General features: G+C 45.5%; 1 protein-coding gene across 3 annotated transcripts in view; it reads left to right on the top strand.

Moving 5' to 3' along the window:
• Wipi1 (WD repeat domain, phosphoinositide interacting 1) overlaps positions 1 to 15,817 on the top strand; it is a 29,061-nt gene that overhangs the window by 3,840 nt on the left and 9,404 nt on the right. Inside the window, exons 2-7 of one of the 3 annotated variants that reach the window (XM_019206412.2) lie at positions 1,293 to 1,462; positions 6,161 to 6,257; positions 13,082 to 13,179; positions 13,800 to 13,892; positions 14,614 to 14,684; positions 15,324 to 15,431. In XM_019206412.2, coding sequence (XP_019061957.1) covers positions 1,376 to 1,462; positions 6,161 to 6,257; positions 13,082 to 13,179; positions 13,800 to 13,892; positions 14,614 to 14,684; positions 15,324 to 15,431 — 554 coding nt within the window. In that variant the 5' untranslated portion in view covers positions 1,293 to 1,375. Of the gene's footprint in view, positions 1 to 1,292; positions 1,463 to 6,160; positions 6,258 to 12,528; positions 12,622 to 13,081; positions 13,180 to 13,799; positions 13,893 to 14,613; positions 14,685 to 15,323; positions 15,432 to 15,817 lie in introns of those variants that run through there. The other 2 variants (XM_019206410.2, XM_019206411.2) reach the window with 2 other exon arrangements.

Raw genomic sequence — 15,817 nt, 5'->3', positions numbered from 1 at the left:
TCTCAGAGTTGGGAACTCAGAAAATTACCCTTGATGACCACCTCTGCCTCTGCAGAGTGGGTCCAAAGACTTGCACAGTCTGGAGGTCTGAGAGTGCGGGAGGGCGGGGGGGGGTTATGGGGGTTCAGGGGCACCCGCGGCTATCTTCGGGGGGGGGTTATGGGGGTTCAGGGGCACCCGCGCGGCTATCTTCCCGGCGCTTGAGCGATGGCTGCTGGGTCAGGAGCAGGCGTGGTTCTCCTTTCCGCAGTGGATCGGGGCCGGCCCACCTCCTGGCGCTTGAGCAATGGCTGCTGGGTCCAGTATTGATATATTTCTAGCAAATATTAAAAATAATTCAGTTTTAAAATATGACTGATTTTTCTCAAGGTAACACTTTCTGCCAACAGTTAAAAAAGGGCCGGGTGTGGTGGTGCACACCTGTAATCCCAGCACTTGGGAGGTTGAGGCAGGAGGATCACTGAGAGTCTGAGAACAGCCTGGGCTACATAGTGAGTTCCAGGTCAGTCTCAACTACATAGTGAGAGCCTGTCTCAAACAAACAAACAAACAAACAAAAACAGTTAAAAAATATAACCCTTGGGTTTCCTGGAAAGAAAGTGGTTTGATAAATATTATTTTGGGCTCTTACTTTATTCATTTGTAAAATGTTATTTTTGTTACACTGTTTTTGTGAATATCTTGCTCTGTATCTGCTCCTCTGTGCTGTTCCCTGTGGGACTTGCCCAAGCACAGGTAAGGAATGCATATGACAAGATGGTCTCAGAAGGACACAGAGGCCTAGCCGGTATTGAATACGGAAGTACTTTCTTGCTCGTAATACTGATGTCCAGATTATCTTCAATAGAAAAAGAATTCCAGAGAGGGCCAGGGAGCACAGAAATGTGCGGAGGGACGCAGATTTAACTCTTACTGAGCTCCCTCCCCAGAGTGGCACCCCTCCAGCAGGACAAGAATGATTCTGAAGACAGTAGCCCCCAACCCAGTAATCACAGCTTTGAAATCTCTCTAGGGCAAGGATAGATTGAGATTTCCAAGCCCGCTGAATATATTTTACAGGGCAAACAGTGGACGCCTTGGTCCTGGGGGTGATCAGTCATGCACACAGCACCCAGGTGGTTCTGGTCACCAGCATCTCCTGGTCTCTGAGTGCTGCCCTGGGAGGCGATCGGGGCTCCCTGGTGGGAGTGGGGGTGTAGGGGTTGCCATGAATGTCTGCTGAGGGTGAGCAGCAGTCAGCGAACGCTGCTGCAGGGACCATCCGAGTAACCTTGACGCTGCCCTCCCTCCAGACGAAATCCCCAACGTCTACATCGTGGAGCGCCTCTTCTCCAGCAGCCTGGTGGTGGTGGTGAGTCACACAAAGCCACGGCAAATGAACGTGTATCACTTCAAGAAAGGCACAGAGATCTGCAACTACAGCTACTCCAGCAACATCTTGTCCATAAAGCTGAACCGGCAGGTACGGAAATGAAAGCCTTAAAGTTTCATGGCTTCTGCTGACTGGAGCCATAGGGGAAAAAAATGATGAGTATCTCTAAAACAAGTATCAACCAGGTATGATGACAAACACCTGTAATCCTAGCATTCTGAGGGGCTGAGGTAGAAAGATCCCAAGTTAGAGCCCACCCTGGACAACTTAGTGTCTCAAAATAAAAAATAAATAAAGGGCTGGGGATGCAGCTCAGTACTAAGGTACTAGGTTTGATCCATAGTACTGCAGTTATTTAATTAATTAAACATCAAATGCTAATGTTAATTGTAACATGTTTGGGATATGAGTCAGTGTGAATTCCATGGATTCAGTTCTCTGTACTGAAATAATAAATAAATAGCATCAAATGCTAATGCTGATTTCAGCTTGCACATCTGGTGCCATAGGCATAGCGTAGACAGCATCCACTCCATGTTGTTCATTTCTTAGTGGTGAATTTTCCCTGTCCCTTCCGCCCCCATTTTCTCCAGTGTCAGCCATGTACTCTGCATCCCTGGTCTTTCCCTTGAGCCTCAGAAGGGTCACCTTAGCATGTTCCCACTGGGCTGCACCACCAGAGGCACATGCATGACTGTGCCATGCCACCCAGTGGAACAGTCGTGCATGTACCACCAGTAGCTCAGCACTGGCCAGCAGAGAGACATGTGAGTTACAGACCCGTTGTGAATGTGAAACCAGACCAGGGAGTCTTCTGACCTTGGCCTAGACAGGGGCATTCATTGCAGCAGGTGATTCTGGCTTTGAAAATGAGACACTTGAGGCTGGAGTGTGACCCTCCTGGTTAGTTCTGAAGACGGGTGGAAAAAATCACCCTTCTGCCATCTATATGGGCTTTCCTGGCAGGTCAGCTGCAAGGTCTTGTGCTCTCACGTTCCTTTTTCCAACTAACTCCTAAAGATGTTTTCTTGTAGCATTTTATTTGTTGAAGGAAGGGTTTTTTGAGACAGGGTCTCACTATGTAGTTGAGACTGACCTACTCATTGTGTAGCCCAGGCTGGTCTCGAACTCACAAGTGATCCTCCTGCCTCAGCCTCCCGAGTGCTGGGATTACAGGCCTGCACCACCATGCCTGCTAAAGGAAGGGTTATTCTTATCTCAAATATGCAATATATGTAATATATTATCTTAAAAATATAAGTTCTTGTGAAATAAGCATTTGAGGTATCAGCAGATCTCTGCAGTTACTGAATTTTACATCCAATGAGAGCACAGTTCATGGCAGTTTTGCTCAGTACTTCAAGACTTGGTGGAAAAGTGCTCAGAAGTGTCTGTTTCCTGATTATTATATACACAAAGAAAGAGACCGTTTGTGTGAGCATCCAGAGTTCTCTGTTCAGTTACATATTCCCAGGAAAGTGGAGGTGGCTGCATTCACTAAAGATTTTTTTTCTTTGTACCTAAGCTATTAAGTACTAATTTTCTTCACAATGAAACAAACAAAAAAAAGCTTTCTTAAATTTCAGTGATGCAAAAGATTGCTGCTTTGAGTCAATCAGCTGTTTAGATTGAGCGTCCACTTAGGTCCCTAGAAAGGAGGGTGGTAGAACAGCCTAGGAAACAAAACTTTTCAGTGAGCAGTAGAAGGCACAAGAGAGAAAAGAAGTCTGGGTTCTTGTCAAGATAGGGGAAGGCAGTTTGAGGGAGTTCTACAAGAAGGCTTATAAGAAGAATTCTTGGCTCAAGCTCTTTGTTAACTTTTGAAGAACTTTTTATTTTTGCATACAATAGTAGCCAGTATATATAGGTTAAATGTCTTTTTCTCACACCTAATTATCTTTTTAAGACTGTTTAGTCAAACGTTCTTAACAGTATCTATTGGAGTAATAACTGTTGTGTTCACTTGTGTGCTTTCTCTTTTCCTGTCTGGCATTTTCATTAGCAAATGGGACAGGGAAAGACTCTTCAGGTGTGTGTCTGTTACCCTTTAGTGCCAGCCACCACTCAGTTCGACACTCATTAACCTGAGGTCCTCATGCCCCATCTTCGTGAGAACACCACGCCCTCAGCACTGCTCAGCTAATGTGAACCAAACTAATGCGAAGCCAGATCTGTAGCAATCCTTTGCCTAGGAAAATGACTTGAGGCTGGTCTGACAAGTGTTTGGGGTTTGCTTTTCTGAAACATTTCAGTTTGGGTTCAGAACCCCTCACGACAGTAGCCCCTCCGTGGTGGCTAGGGGTCCACAGTGCTGCAGAGCTCCGGGCCAGGGGAAGCAGAAGGGGCAAGAGTGCAGGACCCGTCTGCAGGGGCCAGCCTGCTGCATGTGGTTCCTTCTTAAAACAGGAAGAAGCTACAAAATTTGTATGAGGAATTATAAGCAAACAGAAATCTCTATGTTCTGCTAAATGTACAAAAGGAAAAATCTTTAGGAATTGTAATATCTTTCATTTTTATTTGATGTTATACTTCTTGTATTACTTGTGAAGTGTATCTTATGGGATAAAGACAATAAAGCAGATGTATTTAAATTATAAAAAAAATTACAGTTCTTTGGCTTTTGCTTCTGGTTATCCAGTTTGGTTGGATTGAGGCTAAATTTATGGTGCTGTGCAGCAGACTCGATAAACCTTTTAAATTGATACAAAGGAATACTACTTATAAAACTGAGAAAGTGGATGAAAGCCAAGGTGACCAAGAATGGGCTGAGGCCATGGTTCTGCTGCCAACTGATTAAGAAAACAGTTACTGAGGGGCATGGGGCACACACCTCTCATCCCAGCACTCTGGGAGGCTGAGGCAGAGTCTTCCTCGGGCAACTTATCAAGAAAGACCCTGTCTCAAAATGAAAAAAGAGCTGGAGAAGTAGCTTAGTTTGAAGGCCCTGCTTTAATCACAGATGGATAGATACATAGATGACAGACAGACAGACAGATAGGCAGGCAGGCAGCAGAAGGCAGTTACCAGGCTTTGCTCATTCTAGAAGCATGCTTTCATGTGGACCAAAATGAAGTGTCTTCCCTTCCAGTGCTTTTTCTCTCTTTCTCTCCCTCTTAATTCTTTTCTGCAGCTGGTGTGGGGGTGACCAGAGATTCAGCAGAGTGGGACCAAAGGGCGGGTGGCACTGTTAGCATGGATGGGCAATGACATAGTTCAGATCAGCCGAGCCTCATGTGGGGTTCATGTGGGGCCCTGCTGTTGTGTGGATCATGTGCAGAGCTGGGAGGAGGGGACACAGAGGGTGCGGCAACCTCAGAGCAGAAACAAGCATGGAAAATTATCCAGACCATTAGAGAATATAACTTCACAGAGAAACTAATGCTTGTCATCAACTTTGAGGCTCTGTTAGGACTTTGTTTTAACCACTAAGCACCCAGTCTCAGACCTGTGGCACGGAGGCTTATTAAAATAGAAAAGCATTTAAACCTTATTTTTCTACCTAAAGTTGATGGTCTCCATTTCTCTGATCTCCGAGGAGTCTTAGTAGAAACAAACTCTCCCTGGAGGAAAGTCTGCCACCTTTTGGTGCTATTTTCATGTACCGGTGTTCCTGGGCTTCAGGGGATCTGGCCCGAGAGCCCTGGATCTCTAGCCTTGTGTTCATCAAACTCATCTGGGTTAAAGATGCCCCCAGCTGACTCCTGGGTGGTTCTGGTGCTCGTCCCAGTCTGAGAAGCACTCACCTGAGGGAACCTCGTCAGGCCTGTGCTGGACTGCACGGAGCTGCTCTGGATGTGGAAAGTGAGATCTGACCACCATTGCCTTCCCAGCACCTCCTCTGCCTGCCCCTGGCTTGGGCTGGGCTCTGCCTTCAATTCCTAAAAGCACAGAGCACCACCTTGGCAGGAGACTCGACAACGGGTAGGCTCTCAGGAGGAAGAGTAGGATCTGATGGCTCTCAGTGGAAGAGCACCCGAGAGAGGAGCTGGGTAGGGACTGGGCCTTTGACTTTCATGGCTTCTACATGAGACATCCACCCACCAGCTCCCTTTACCAGGGCTATGGGGAGTGGCACAACAGTGGATCTAGAGGAGAGTTTGGAATGAAGGGAAATCTGGTAACTAAAGGCTAAAATGCTTGGGACCAGAAATTGACCAGATTTTGGAGTTTTTCAGAATTTGTAATATTTGTATAGACTTTGCTGGTTGAGCATTGCTAATCTGAAAATCTAAAATCTGAAAAATTTTAAGTGCCAATGCTCAGATTTAGCCAGATCACTTTGAAAATTTGGATTGGGGAGGTTCAACTTGTATTTGGAAAAGGGTAAATGTGAGATGTAATGATACAGAAACTGCAAAGAAACCCACATTTGTCTGAGGGAGACCTTTGTTCCCAGTATTGAAAGGCAGCTTGTCAGGTAGAAATAAGAGCCAAAGAGGTGACCCAAATGATTTTAAATGGAAAAGCGAATGTGATCAAGTGTTCAGGAATCCCTGTTCTAAGAGAGGGAAGTACTGGAAAGAGGAAAAGACAGAAAAGGTCAGAGAGACAGGGACAGAGACAGAAGTTGGCTGGCAGGTCTCTTTTCTTAAGATGCCATGTTTGAAGCTTCTGTTCAAGTGGACAGTCACATGTGCGTGCCCATAAATAAACACGGCCTCCAAATGACATCATCAAAACCCCTTCTCTGGACATGTGATCAGGTTAGGACTCAGTGGAAGACAGCGGTTTGGGTTCCTGGTCATGGAGTCAGTCCATGCTGAGGCTGACGAGTCTTTATGATTACAGAGGTTACTGGTTTGCCTGGAAGAGTCCATCTATATCCACAACATTAAGGATATGAAGCTGTTGAAAACCCTCCTGGATATTCCTGCAAACCCAACAGGTGAGCTTCAACCACAAGTTGACAACGCAGACTGCATGTTCAGGCACCTCTTTATTCCACCGTGTTTCTAAATGGACTGAAATCCTGAAGTGGCGGGCACACTTTGTTGTTGTAATGGCGAAGTTTCCATGGTGGTCGACTCAAATTCTATCAGGCTGTGGGTCCTCCGGGAGAGCTGTGTGGGCTTCACTGCAGCCTCCGAGAAGCCTCTGTTAGCAAATGGGCTAAGGCATGTACAGTATCTGCGTAGGAGATTTCATGTGTCTAAAGTTGAAAGGTATTTACCCTTACGTTTTTTTGAGGTTGTGTAGTATGAAGTAAAGGTAATAATTATAAGCAAGTTTTGACTTGGTGTGTCTGCACGGCTAGGAAAAAGATAATCCACCATAAAGAGTGTGTTTTGTGTGTGTGGTACCGGGGATCAAACTCAGGAGCTTGTGCTCGCAAGGCAGGCACGGTGCCATTGAACTAAATCCCCGGCCATAGGGTATATTTTATTATATCACAAAGAAATTTCTCTTCTTGAACAATCTGCTAGGGTACTGGACATGACTAAGTTCTCCTCAGGATTTAACACTGTTTATCAATGTGTGGTTAAGAATCCAAGCTGTTTGAATTTGTTAGATTGAAATAACAGATAATGACCTTTTATGAAATTCATTGAGTAGAAAAGTGACGGAGAAAGAATCCTTTTCTGGAAGGGGGTAGGGGGAGTCATCACATGACAGTAGTGTCTGTGTCTAATGATTCAGGTTAATATTTATAAATTGTATTCCCATTTGGTATCATCGAATGGCTCCTTCTATTTACTGTAGTTTCTTAATTCTTTGACTTTCGTGGCTTTTCAAGGTTTCTGTGGTTCCACCCAAGTGACCTAGGCTCTCTGAGCCTCTTTCCTTCTTTGTAAGAAATAGTCACAGGCATCTCACAGCATCAGCTGAGCGTTAAATGTGGTGACATTTGTGCAAGTGACCAGCACAGGACTTGATGTGCAATAAATACTTCCTGTGTCTCAATTCCTTCTTTCCATCGCAGTTATGTAGACATCCCCCCCACTCTGTACATGTGTGTGTTGCTGGGGGGAGGGGGAACCAAACCCAGAACATTACACATGCTAAGTACATGCTGTTCCTCTGAACTGTATTTCCAGGCCCTGATTTGGGGACTTTAAAATCTCAGTCACTGAGACCATTCAAATGTTCTGTGAGATAATGGCTTCAAGGCATATTTCGTGAGTCTGCATCTATCACTGGAAATGTTTCCAGTTCTTTCGAGAATATACCCAAGAGTGGCACTGCTGACTCCAAAGCGATTTCTATGTTTAGCTTTTTGAGGCTCTCCATGCTGGTGTTCATAGTGGCTGTGCTAGTTTAATTTCCTACCAAAAATGTGGAAGAGTTCATGTCCCCTCGTACACTCACCAGCATTTGTTGTTGTGTTCTCGATAACCCTTCTGGCTGGGGTAAGATGGGCTCTCAGAGGAGTTTTAATTTGCATTTCCTTGACAGCTAGGGATGATGAAGTTTTTTGATGTTCCTTTCGGTCATTTGTACTTTTTCTTTTGAGAAGTGTCTACTCATTTCATTTGCCCATTTTTGGATTGGATCATTTGTTTTAGGCCGGTTAATTATTTTGCATTCTTTATTCACTATATATTCACTATATTCAAGTAGTTAGCAGAAGATTTTCTTCCATCCCATTGATTGTCCTTTCATTCTGTTGCTGATTTCATTTGCATTTGTTGATTCTTAATGTTATTTCCTGAGCTATTAGCCTTCCACTCAGGAAGCCCATGGCTTCAAGTGTTTCCCGTGTCACTGTCCAGCAGTTTCAAAGTCTCTGTTTTTATATCTAGGTCTCTGCTCCATTTTGATTTGCTTAGAGTACAGGTTAAGAGGTAGGGTCATTTCAGTCTTTCACAAGGGAATACCCACTGCTCTCAGCACCATTTGCTAAACAGTCTGCCTTTTCTCTGTGTTTTTGGCTTCTTTGTCAAAAAGGAGATAATGATAGGTGTGTGTGGCTACTTCTGTGGCTTCTGTTCCATTCCACTGCTCTACGTCTGTTTGGCGGGGGGTGGGTACCATGTTATTTTGTGCTGTAGCTTTGTAATATAACTTGAAATCTGGTATTGTGATACCTCCAGCTTTGCTGTTTTTGCTCAAGATTGCTTTGGCCATTCTGGATCTTTTTTGATTCCATATAGATTTTAGGAGCAAATCCCAAATTTAGAATGACCCGTTGAGTTTCTCCTGAACTTGTTTTTTTACTTTAGTGAAATGAAATGACCACGGTGAGCCCACAGGGCTGCACGGAGAGGGTTAACAGAGGTCACACGTGAGTGAGCCGAGGCGAGGATGCCCTGTCCTCCAGTGCAGTCGGCTGGGTTCCCTCGTCAGCCCCTCAAGTCAAGCTTCCAAGCACAAGCACTTCCTCGCTTGGGAAACTTCAGGCCTCTAAGCTGTCAAAAACACAAGTGTAAAGTCACCAGAGTCCAGGGTCCCCATTCCCTGGCTTATTTTCTGAACAAAACTGTAAAATGGAAAGCTTGGTTTCTGGTTTCTGAAGCCCCCCCGTGTACACAGGGAAGCAGCATCATTTGTCGGGTCGGCCTGAGCACACACATTCTGAGTGTGTTCACCCCACGGCAGTTCAGATAAGTTAGATTACAGCTCCCCATTGCTTCATGCTCAGCATCCAAGGAGGCTGTAAATTTCCTCCCTTCTGTGTATGTTTGGGTCATGCCCGTTCCTGTTGTATCAAAGATTGCTGGCAGCTTCCTTTCAAGCTATACGGGGCTGGAAGTTAATTTCTTGCTAGCACAGCAGTCAGTGTCCTGAGCAGCCAAGGGTGGAACTCTCCATGAAGTCTCGGCAGGTGTAGAACTTGGCATGGGGTGGGGATGGGGGTCACAAACCTGACCATTTTTTATGGAAAACGAGGGAGTATCCTATATCACACAGCAATGTAATTGTAGAACAAGAGTGCTGGTTTATACACAGCAATTCCACTTCCTGCAAAGAGTAACACAGATGGTAAAAAGACTCTTTTTTAGTTGCATGGGGCATGTGCATGACACAGAAGCTTTTTTTTTTCTGTTTTGGGAAACTAGAAAGTGTGTGTGTGTGTGTGTGTGACAGAATTGAACCCAGGGTCTCATGCATGCTAAGCACACACTGTACTGCTGAGTTATATCTCCAACCCTGAAAAGTAACTTTTGGGGCATTAGTGAGGAAACCAGTTTTCAAGACCAATTCCCTCTGAGTTGCCTAAAGTTTGACATGTAATATTTTGAGTGTCAAGGTGAGAATCATTGAGAATTATGGGACTTCCTTCTCATTGCAGCTGGGAATGTCATTGGCTCTTGGATTGATAGCAAGTCTTCCTATCCCAGCTGTGGAAGAGGTACAGCCAATTGCAGTGAAATGACAGCTGACCACGATTTACAAAAATATATGTCAAGTCTAAAACAAGTCGAAAAGCCCTATCAGAGCTTCATTCCTATATAGAAAAAAGACTAGAAGAAACTCTGTTCAAATATGAGAGGAACAAAATAACCCAAGTTTTAGAATCATGGCTGATTTTTTTTCTTTCTTTGTATTTTTGGGGGCTCTGTAAATTTGCTACACCATCTCGTTTATATTATAAAATAATATCAAAATAGCCCACTTTTTTCTAAAAAGGCTGCATGTGACACCTGGGACGGAAACAGGACTGTGGAATGGTAACGGGTACACCTGGAGGAAGTCTTCCCACTCACCGCACAACACAGATTGGTGTAGCTGGTTGGAGTATCTGAGACTTGGACCACAGGAAGGAACTCACATTAAGCATTTCTGGGGACCTCCATTAAGGATCTGTGAACAGGATCCCTCTGTTAACTTCAGATGACTTGGCAGAGGTACAGGCCTGGAGGCACAGCTGTCAAATAAGCGGTATGTGCCACAGCCCGCCTCCCCGCACCATTATCCCTTGTCCTTCTCTTGTCAGAATCCAGGGCCGTCTCACTCTGTGTTAGGTATTCCAGAAAGTTCAAAGGTAGCTAAACATGCTCAAGCCTTTCTTCCTTTCCGGGCTATTTATATCTTAACCCAGAACTCTGGAGGACGGTGGAAGTGTTCCTCCAAGGCTCCCGCTCAGGCCCCTCCTCGCTCTCCCTAGCACAAGGACGTGCTCCTTACTTTCGGAGGAAGGAGATGAGTCACGGAAGCCTTGGCTCCCGGGAATGTTACAGCAGGAGAAGGGTTCATCACTGGAGTCCCTTCATTTCAGATAGGAATCGGGCCCAAAAGGGCCACAGTTGCCTCAGCCAGAGTTACACCACACAGATCGGTATCTGGAGTCCTGTCTTCAGCCTGAGTCTGCTGGGTAAATATTCTCAAAACACAGTCTTTTCTTTAAAAAAAAATTGGAGAGGGTATTGAGATACAAATAACATGCCCTAGAATTCACCCATCTAAAGTACAGAGTTCAGTAGCTTTTGGTATATTCACGGAATTGTGTAACCATAGTCACAATTAATTTTAGAACCCCAAAAATTAGCCCCAAAAAACCCTGTACTTTTTAACTATCACCCTGTGTTCCCCCATCCCCAGGCAACTCTTCACCTACTTTCTGTCTCAACGGATTTATCTCTTCTGGACATTGCGTTATCAGTGGATTTAGATAATATGTAGACTTTTGTGTCTAGCTTTTGTCACCATGTTCTCAAGGTTCATTCATATTGTAGTATGTATCGGTACTTTGTTCCTTTTTATTGCTAAATAATATCCTGCTATAAAAACATGCCATATTTTATTCATTCATCAGCTGATATTTTGAGTTGTCCCACTTTCTGACTGCACTGAGTAATGCTGCTATGAACATTCATACAGAAGTCTCCTGTGTGACAGGAGTTTGGATTTCTCATGGGTGTATATGCAGGAGCGGAATTTCTGGGTTTTATGATAGTGCCATGTTTAGCTTTTGAGAAACTGCCAGGAAGCTGTCCACAGCACTGCCCCACTGTACATTCCACCAGTGGGGTACAGGCGTCTGTTGACTTTGTCTCCTTAACAACAGCTACCCGGTCTTTTTTATTGTAGCAGGAGCTCATTTTGGTTTTAACACAGCCTTTTTTCAGCATGTGTTCCGAAGCCCTCAGTGGTTACCAGTGGTGCCTCTGTGAGATCACAACTCTTCAGGGTGGCGCCCCCGTCCATTGCCACAGTCTGTCTTGCCCACCCTTCCCCCGCTGCATCTACAGGATCCATCAGCCTAGCCCAGGCCACCTCCTGGCTTCTTCCCTCCTGGGCTTTACAGGCCCAGAATATCTTCCCCCCTGTCTAGCTGCTCTTGAACTTCCATCAGATTGCAGAGAACTCAGATGGGATGGGGAGTTGGGGTTCCCAAAGCAATGGGAAGGGGTGCATGGCCTCTTCCAAGGCCAAGGCCAGGCCTCAAATAGGCGGGGTTGTAGTGATTCCAGAACATACAGTTAAGGGTGCCTGGATTCAGCTGCTTTCCTTCTGGAGCTCTGCTTGGCAAGAGATGTGAGCACAGCCCTGGCAAAGACAGTATGAAACAGGACCTAGTCCCAAGCATCATTTGATATTTTTTCTCTACTCTGCTTCCCTTGCAAATTTGGTAAGGAGCCTTTCAAGCCTGATCCAAAGTTCTTTACTTTAAGGGACACTAACTTATAACCAAGATATTAGTTACCTCTTTTTACTTAAAAAGACATTTCTTTTGTACCATCTTCTCTGAGTTTCTATTGGGTAGTGCTTTGGTTCTATACAGTTCCTGGAATTCACTGCTGACATGTCTAACTCTGTTACTCTAAATTCTTGTAGTGAAGCCTTCTCTTAAATGTTGTTCAGACCAGTGCATGCCCCTGAATCCCTCTGTAAATACAAATGGCTTATGTTACTGCAGTGCAATGGTTTGATTAGCTTGGTGAAGCTGTGTGTGTGTGCGTGTGTGTGTGTGTGTGTGTGTGCACGCGTGCACGCGTGTGCGCATGCACAAACACATAGCCTGGAGATGGAACCCAGGGCCTCATCCTTGCTAGACAAACGCTCTACCATTGAGCTACTACCCCAGCCTTGAAGCACCTTGAATTCAACTGGTTCTATGTGTTCACTTTTCCAAAAGTGAGGCACTCCCTATTGGCTGAGGCAGGAGCTCCGGTGAGCTTCCACCTTGGCAGGCAGCGGCAGCCATTGCCCTTCTCAAAGCAGGACATGAGCTCATAAAGGAACAATTGTTGCATAGGTTCGTTGCTTCGCCTGTCCTGCACCTGGAACCTGCCAGCCAAGTGTATTCAATCACTTGAAGAAGGGCTAACACATGCTAACCTTTCATGATTGGAAGTTCTCTTTCAGTTGTGAGTACATTCAAGCAAAACTTGCAAAGCTTTCAGTGATGACAGCCTGCTGAGCCATGTGTGCCATAGAAGTAGATGTGGCTTCAGGCCCAGGGGTAAAAATGTGAAGAAGAGCATTTTTAATATTCTACATTCTGGGGCCTGAGATTTAGCTCAGTGGTGTCGCTGCCTGTCTCACAAGTGCAAGGTCCCAAGTTCAAATCCCTGCTACAAAAAAAAATTCTACATTTTGATTGCTTAGATGTGGAGAGGACATGGTGGTGTTAAATTATGCCATCTTCTATGAATTTTCTTTACTGGAATCCTTTGATTAGAATAATCCACAGAAATCTCTCAAAGCCATTCCTCCCCTTACCAGTAGGTGGCACTCTAGTTGTGCTGTTTGCAGGTGCTCTTTTCAACCTTCCAGTTTTCTGTCCCTTGCACACTGGCTTTTCATCTCCTGTTGATTCCTCTCCAGGTCTGTGTGCCCTCTCTATCAACCATTCCAATTCTTACCTGGCCTATCCTGGAAGCCTGACTACAGGCGAGATTGTGCTTTACGATGGAAACTCTCTGGTAAGTTGACAGTGGTCCCGCCTGCCGCCTGTCTTGCTCTGTGGTGAATAAAGGAGATAAGGAGGTATTGTGGGGGTGGAAGAAATGGTGGGGGCATTTTCCAGCCAGAGTGGGTGGATGTGGAGGGGAAGGTAGTGTATTTGCCCTGGCTTTGCTATCAGTCTGCACCACCACGGGCAGGTGACAGGCCAGGGCAAAACATCTGCAGCAGGAGGGGAATCATCTGCCATCAGCTGGCAGGTCACACTGGTGACCTAAGACAGCAAACAGCTCTTTGCTGCCCTCTGGTCTCCAAAGCTTGACAGAGTGGGACGGTCCCGATCTGTGGTGGGAAGTTCCCTTTGGGGGAGACCATCACAGCTCTGGTGTCCATCAGACCCACGGTTCAATGCCCACCTTCCTAAGGTCAGGAAAGAGGTAAGAAATGGAGTCGCTCTTGAAACTGAACCATTACACAGCTGAAAAGGATGTGCAGCTTGTATGCAAATAGGCTGGTGGGGAGAGACAGAGGAAACCCAGTAAAGGAGAAAGACAGAAGAAAAAGAAAGAGAAAGGAAGGAGATGAAATCCATCTTCCTTCTTCCATGGCATTAGTAGCTGCTTCTCCTTTTCACCAACAGAAAACAGTATGCACCATCGCTGCCCACGAGGGGACACTGGCTGCCATCACCTTCAACTCCTCGGGCTCCAAACTAGCAAGCGCATCTGCGAAAGTGAGTGTACTCCCATCCCCCGTCAGATCCCCTCCCTGGCTACCTCCGAGGTGCCAGAGATCTGAGGGAATGAGGCTGGAGACCTGGAGACTGACTGGTCCTGAGCCTGCTTCGAGTGTTTCAGAGTGAGAACTTCAGGCTTTGCACACTGTTGTCTGTTGATTACTTGCTAATTCAGTAGATAGAGGCTTTGCGCTAGGGGAGATACAAACACTCTGCACAAACACTGTGGTCTTCTTGAGAAATGTGCACCCCTGGAATGGATAGATGCTACATTTCATAAGCAGTACAAACAAAATGCTTTGCTAGTTAGCCAGAGAGAGAGTGGTCCCTTCTGTCTGGAATAATCAGGGAAGGTGATCAGGTTGAATTTGAGATGCCATGAGGAGCAGGGCTGTTTGTGAGGCAGAGAGGCTATTGTAGCTATGAAGCCATTGCTCCCCGGGAGACATATGCACACACATGCGTACACAGTAACACACACAGACACATGGAGCCCTAAACGGGTGGGGAGGGACAGGCAGTCAGGCAGTATGTGTTTAATACATGTTCTAATAATCACTCACTCGGCACATATAATTAAAAATGCCTCTTTGTCCTGCTTTGTGCTTCATCCTCAGAGACAGATGTTGAAAACCAATAAGACAAACCACTGTCTGAGGGGACATCTCTGTGTGAAGCCACTAATGGTTAGAAACTGTCCGCCTGCTTTCTTTTCCAGGGCACAGTCATCCGGGTGTTCTCTGTACCTGATGGGCAAAAGCTCTATGAATTTCGCAGAGGAATGAAAAGGTCTGTGCTTGGTGTCAAACCCATTTTACATTTCCCACTGGAGGGCTTCGGCGGCCCTAGGGTAGCCATCTGGGGGAGGACAGAGGCTGTGGCCTCCTGTCACCTACAGGAAGTATTACTGTACTGTCTCAGGTAATTGACTTCAGGGCCCCACACAGGGCTTAGTAAAACTGAAAGAGGAGTTGCTGTTTCACCACAAGCATTCAGGCATGAGAGTCCTTTTTTTGATAGGCAACCAACAGAAGAGAAGTAAGAAAACCAGGGAGTCACAATCCAAAAATAATTTCTAAGTCTCTTCTGTGAAATGAAAGGTGTTTGGGGTCTTCTCAGCTGTAGGGTTTATGTTTGGATCTGTGCACGGAGCACCTGGAAGGCCTCCACGGTGTCCAAAGGGTGCACACTTTCCCCTCCACTGGCTGGCAGGATGGGCCATGCTTTATTCTTTGCACCTGAGACTGTGACTCTTTATTCATCTTTCTGGTGTTGCTCTCCAGATCTAAATAACTCGATGTTTAAGGGGTTTTAGAATATCTAAGTTCTTCAGGATATGTTAACTTTTCTCATAAAACTGGTCTTGAAACTAAAAGGCAATAACCCTCATTTTTTCTGGTTTCTTGGTTCATACGTTGGTGTTTCTAGGTATGTGACAATTAGCTCCCTGGTTTTCAGTATGGACTCACAGTTCCTGTGTGCCTCCAGCAACACGGAGACTGTGCACATCTTCAAGCTGGAGAACCTCACCAACAGGTACATCGGCATAAGAGATTTGTTTTCTTCTGAGCTCCATACACTTGGCTTTGTCTTTAGCACCACGGTAGAGCACCACACTAGCAAAACTTTTGTGGTATCATGCACAAAAGCACAAAAATTGGGCCACACACCTGAGCTCACATTCCAGCTCAGCCCCTTCTAAGCTATGAAACCTTGAGAAGGTCACTTACTTGATTTTTCTGTATTTCACTTTTCTCATCACATGATAGTATATACCTCTTAGGCTTGTGGTAATAAAAGGATGAAATGAGTTGTATAAAGCATTTGGTATAGCCCTGGCTCATAGCAGCACCCATAAGCACCAACCAGCATAGCTATAAATAGAGTAACATAGTTATTGTTGTGATTACCACTATCAGTGA

The sequence above is a fragment of the Fukomys damarensis genome, unplaced genomic scaffold (genome assembly GCF_012274545.1).
Source record: "Fukomys damarensis isolate Sample0158 unplaced genomic scaffold, DMR_v1.0_HiC HiC_scaffold_23, whole genome shotgun sequence".
Classification (NCBI taxonomy): domain Eukaryota; kingdom Metazoa; phylum Chordata; class Mammalia; order Rodentia; family Bathyergidae; genus Fukomys; species Fukomys damarensis.
This window is presented reverse-complemented; position numbering and strand designations above follow the sequence as displayed.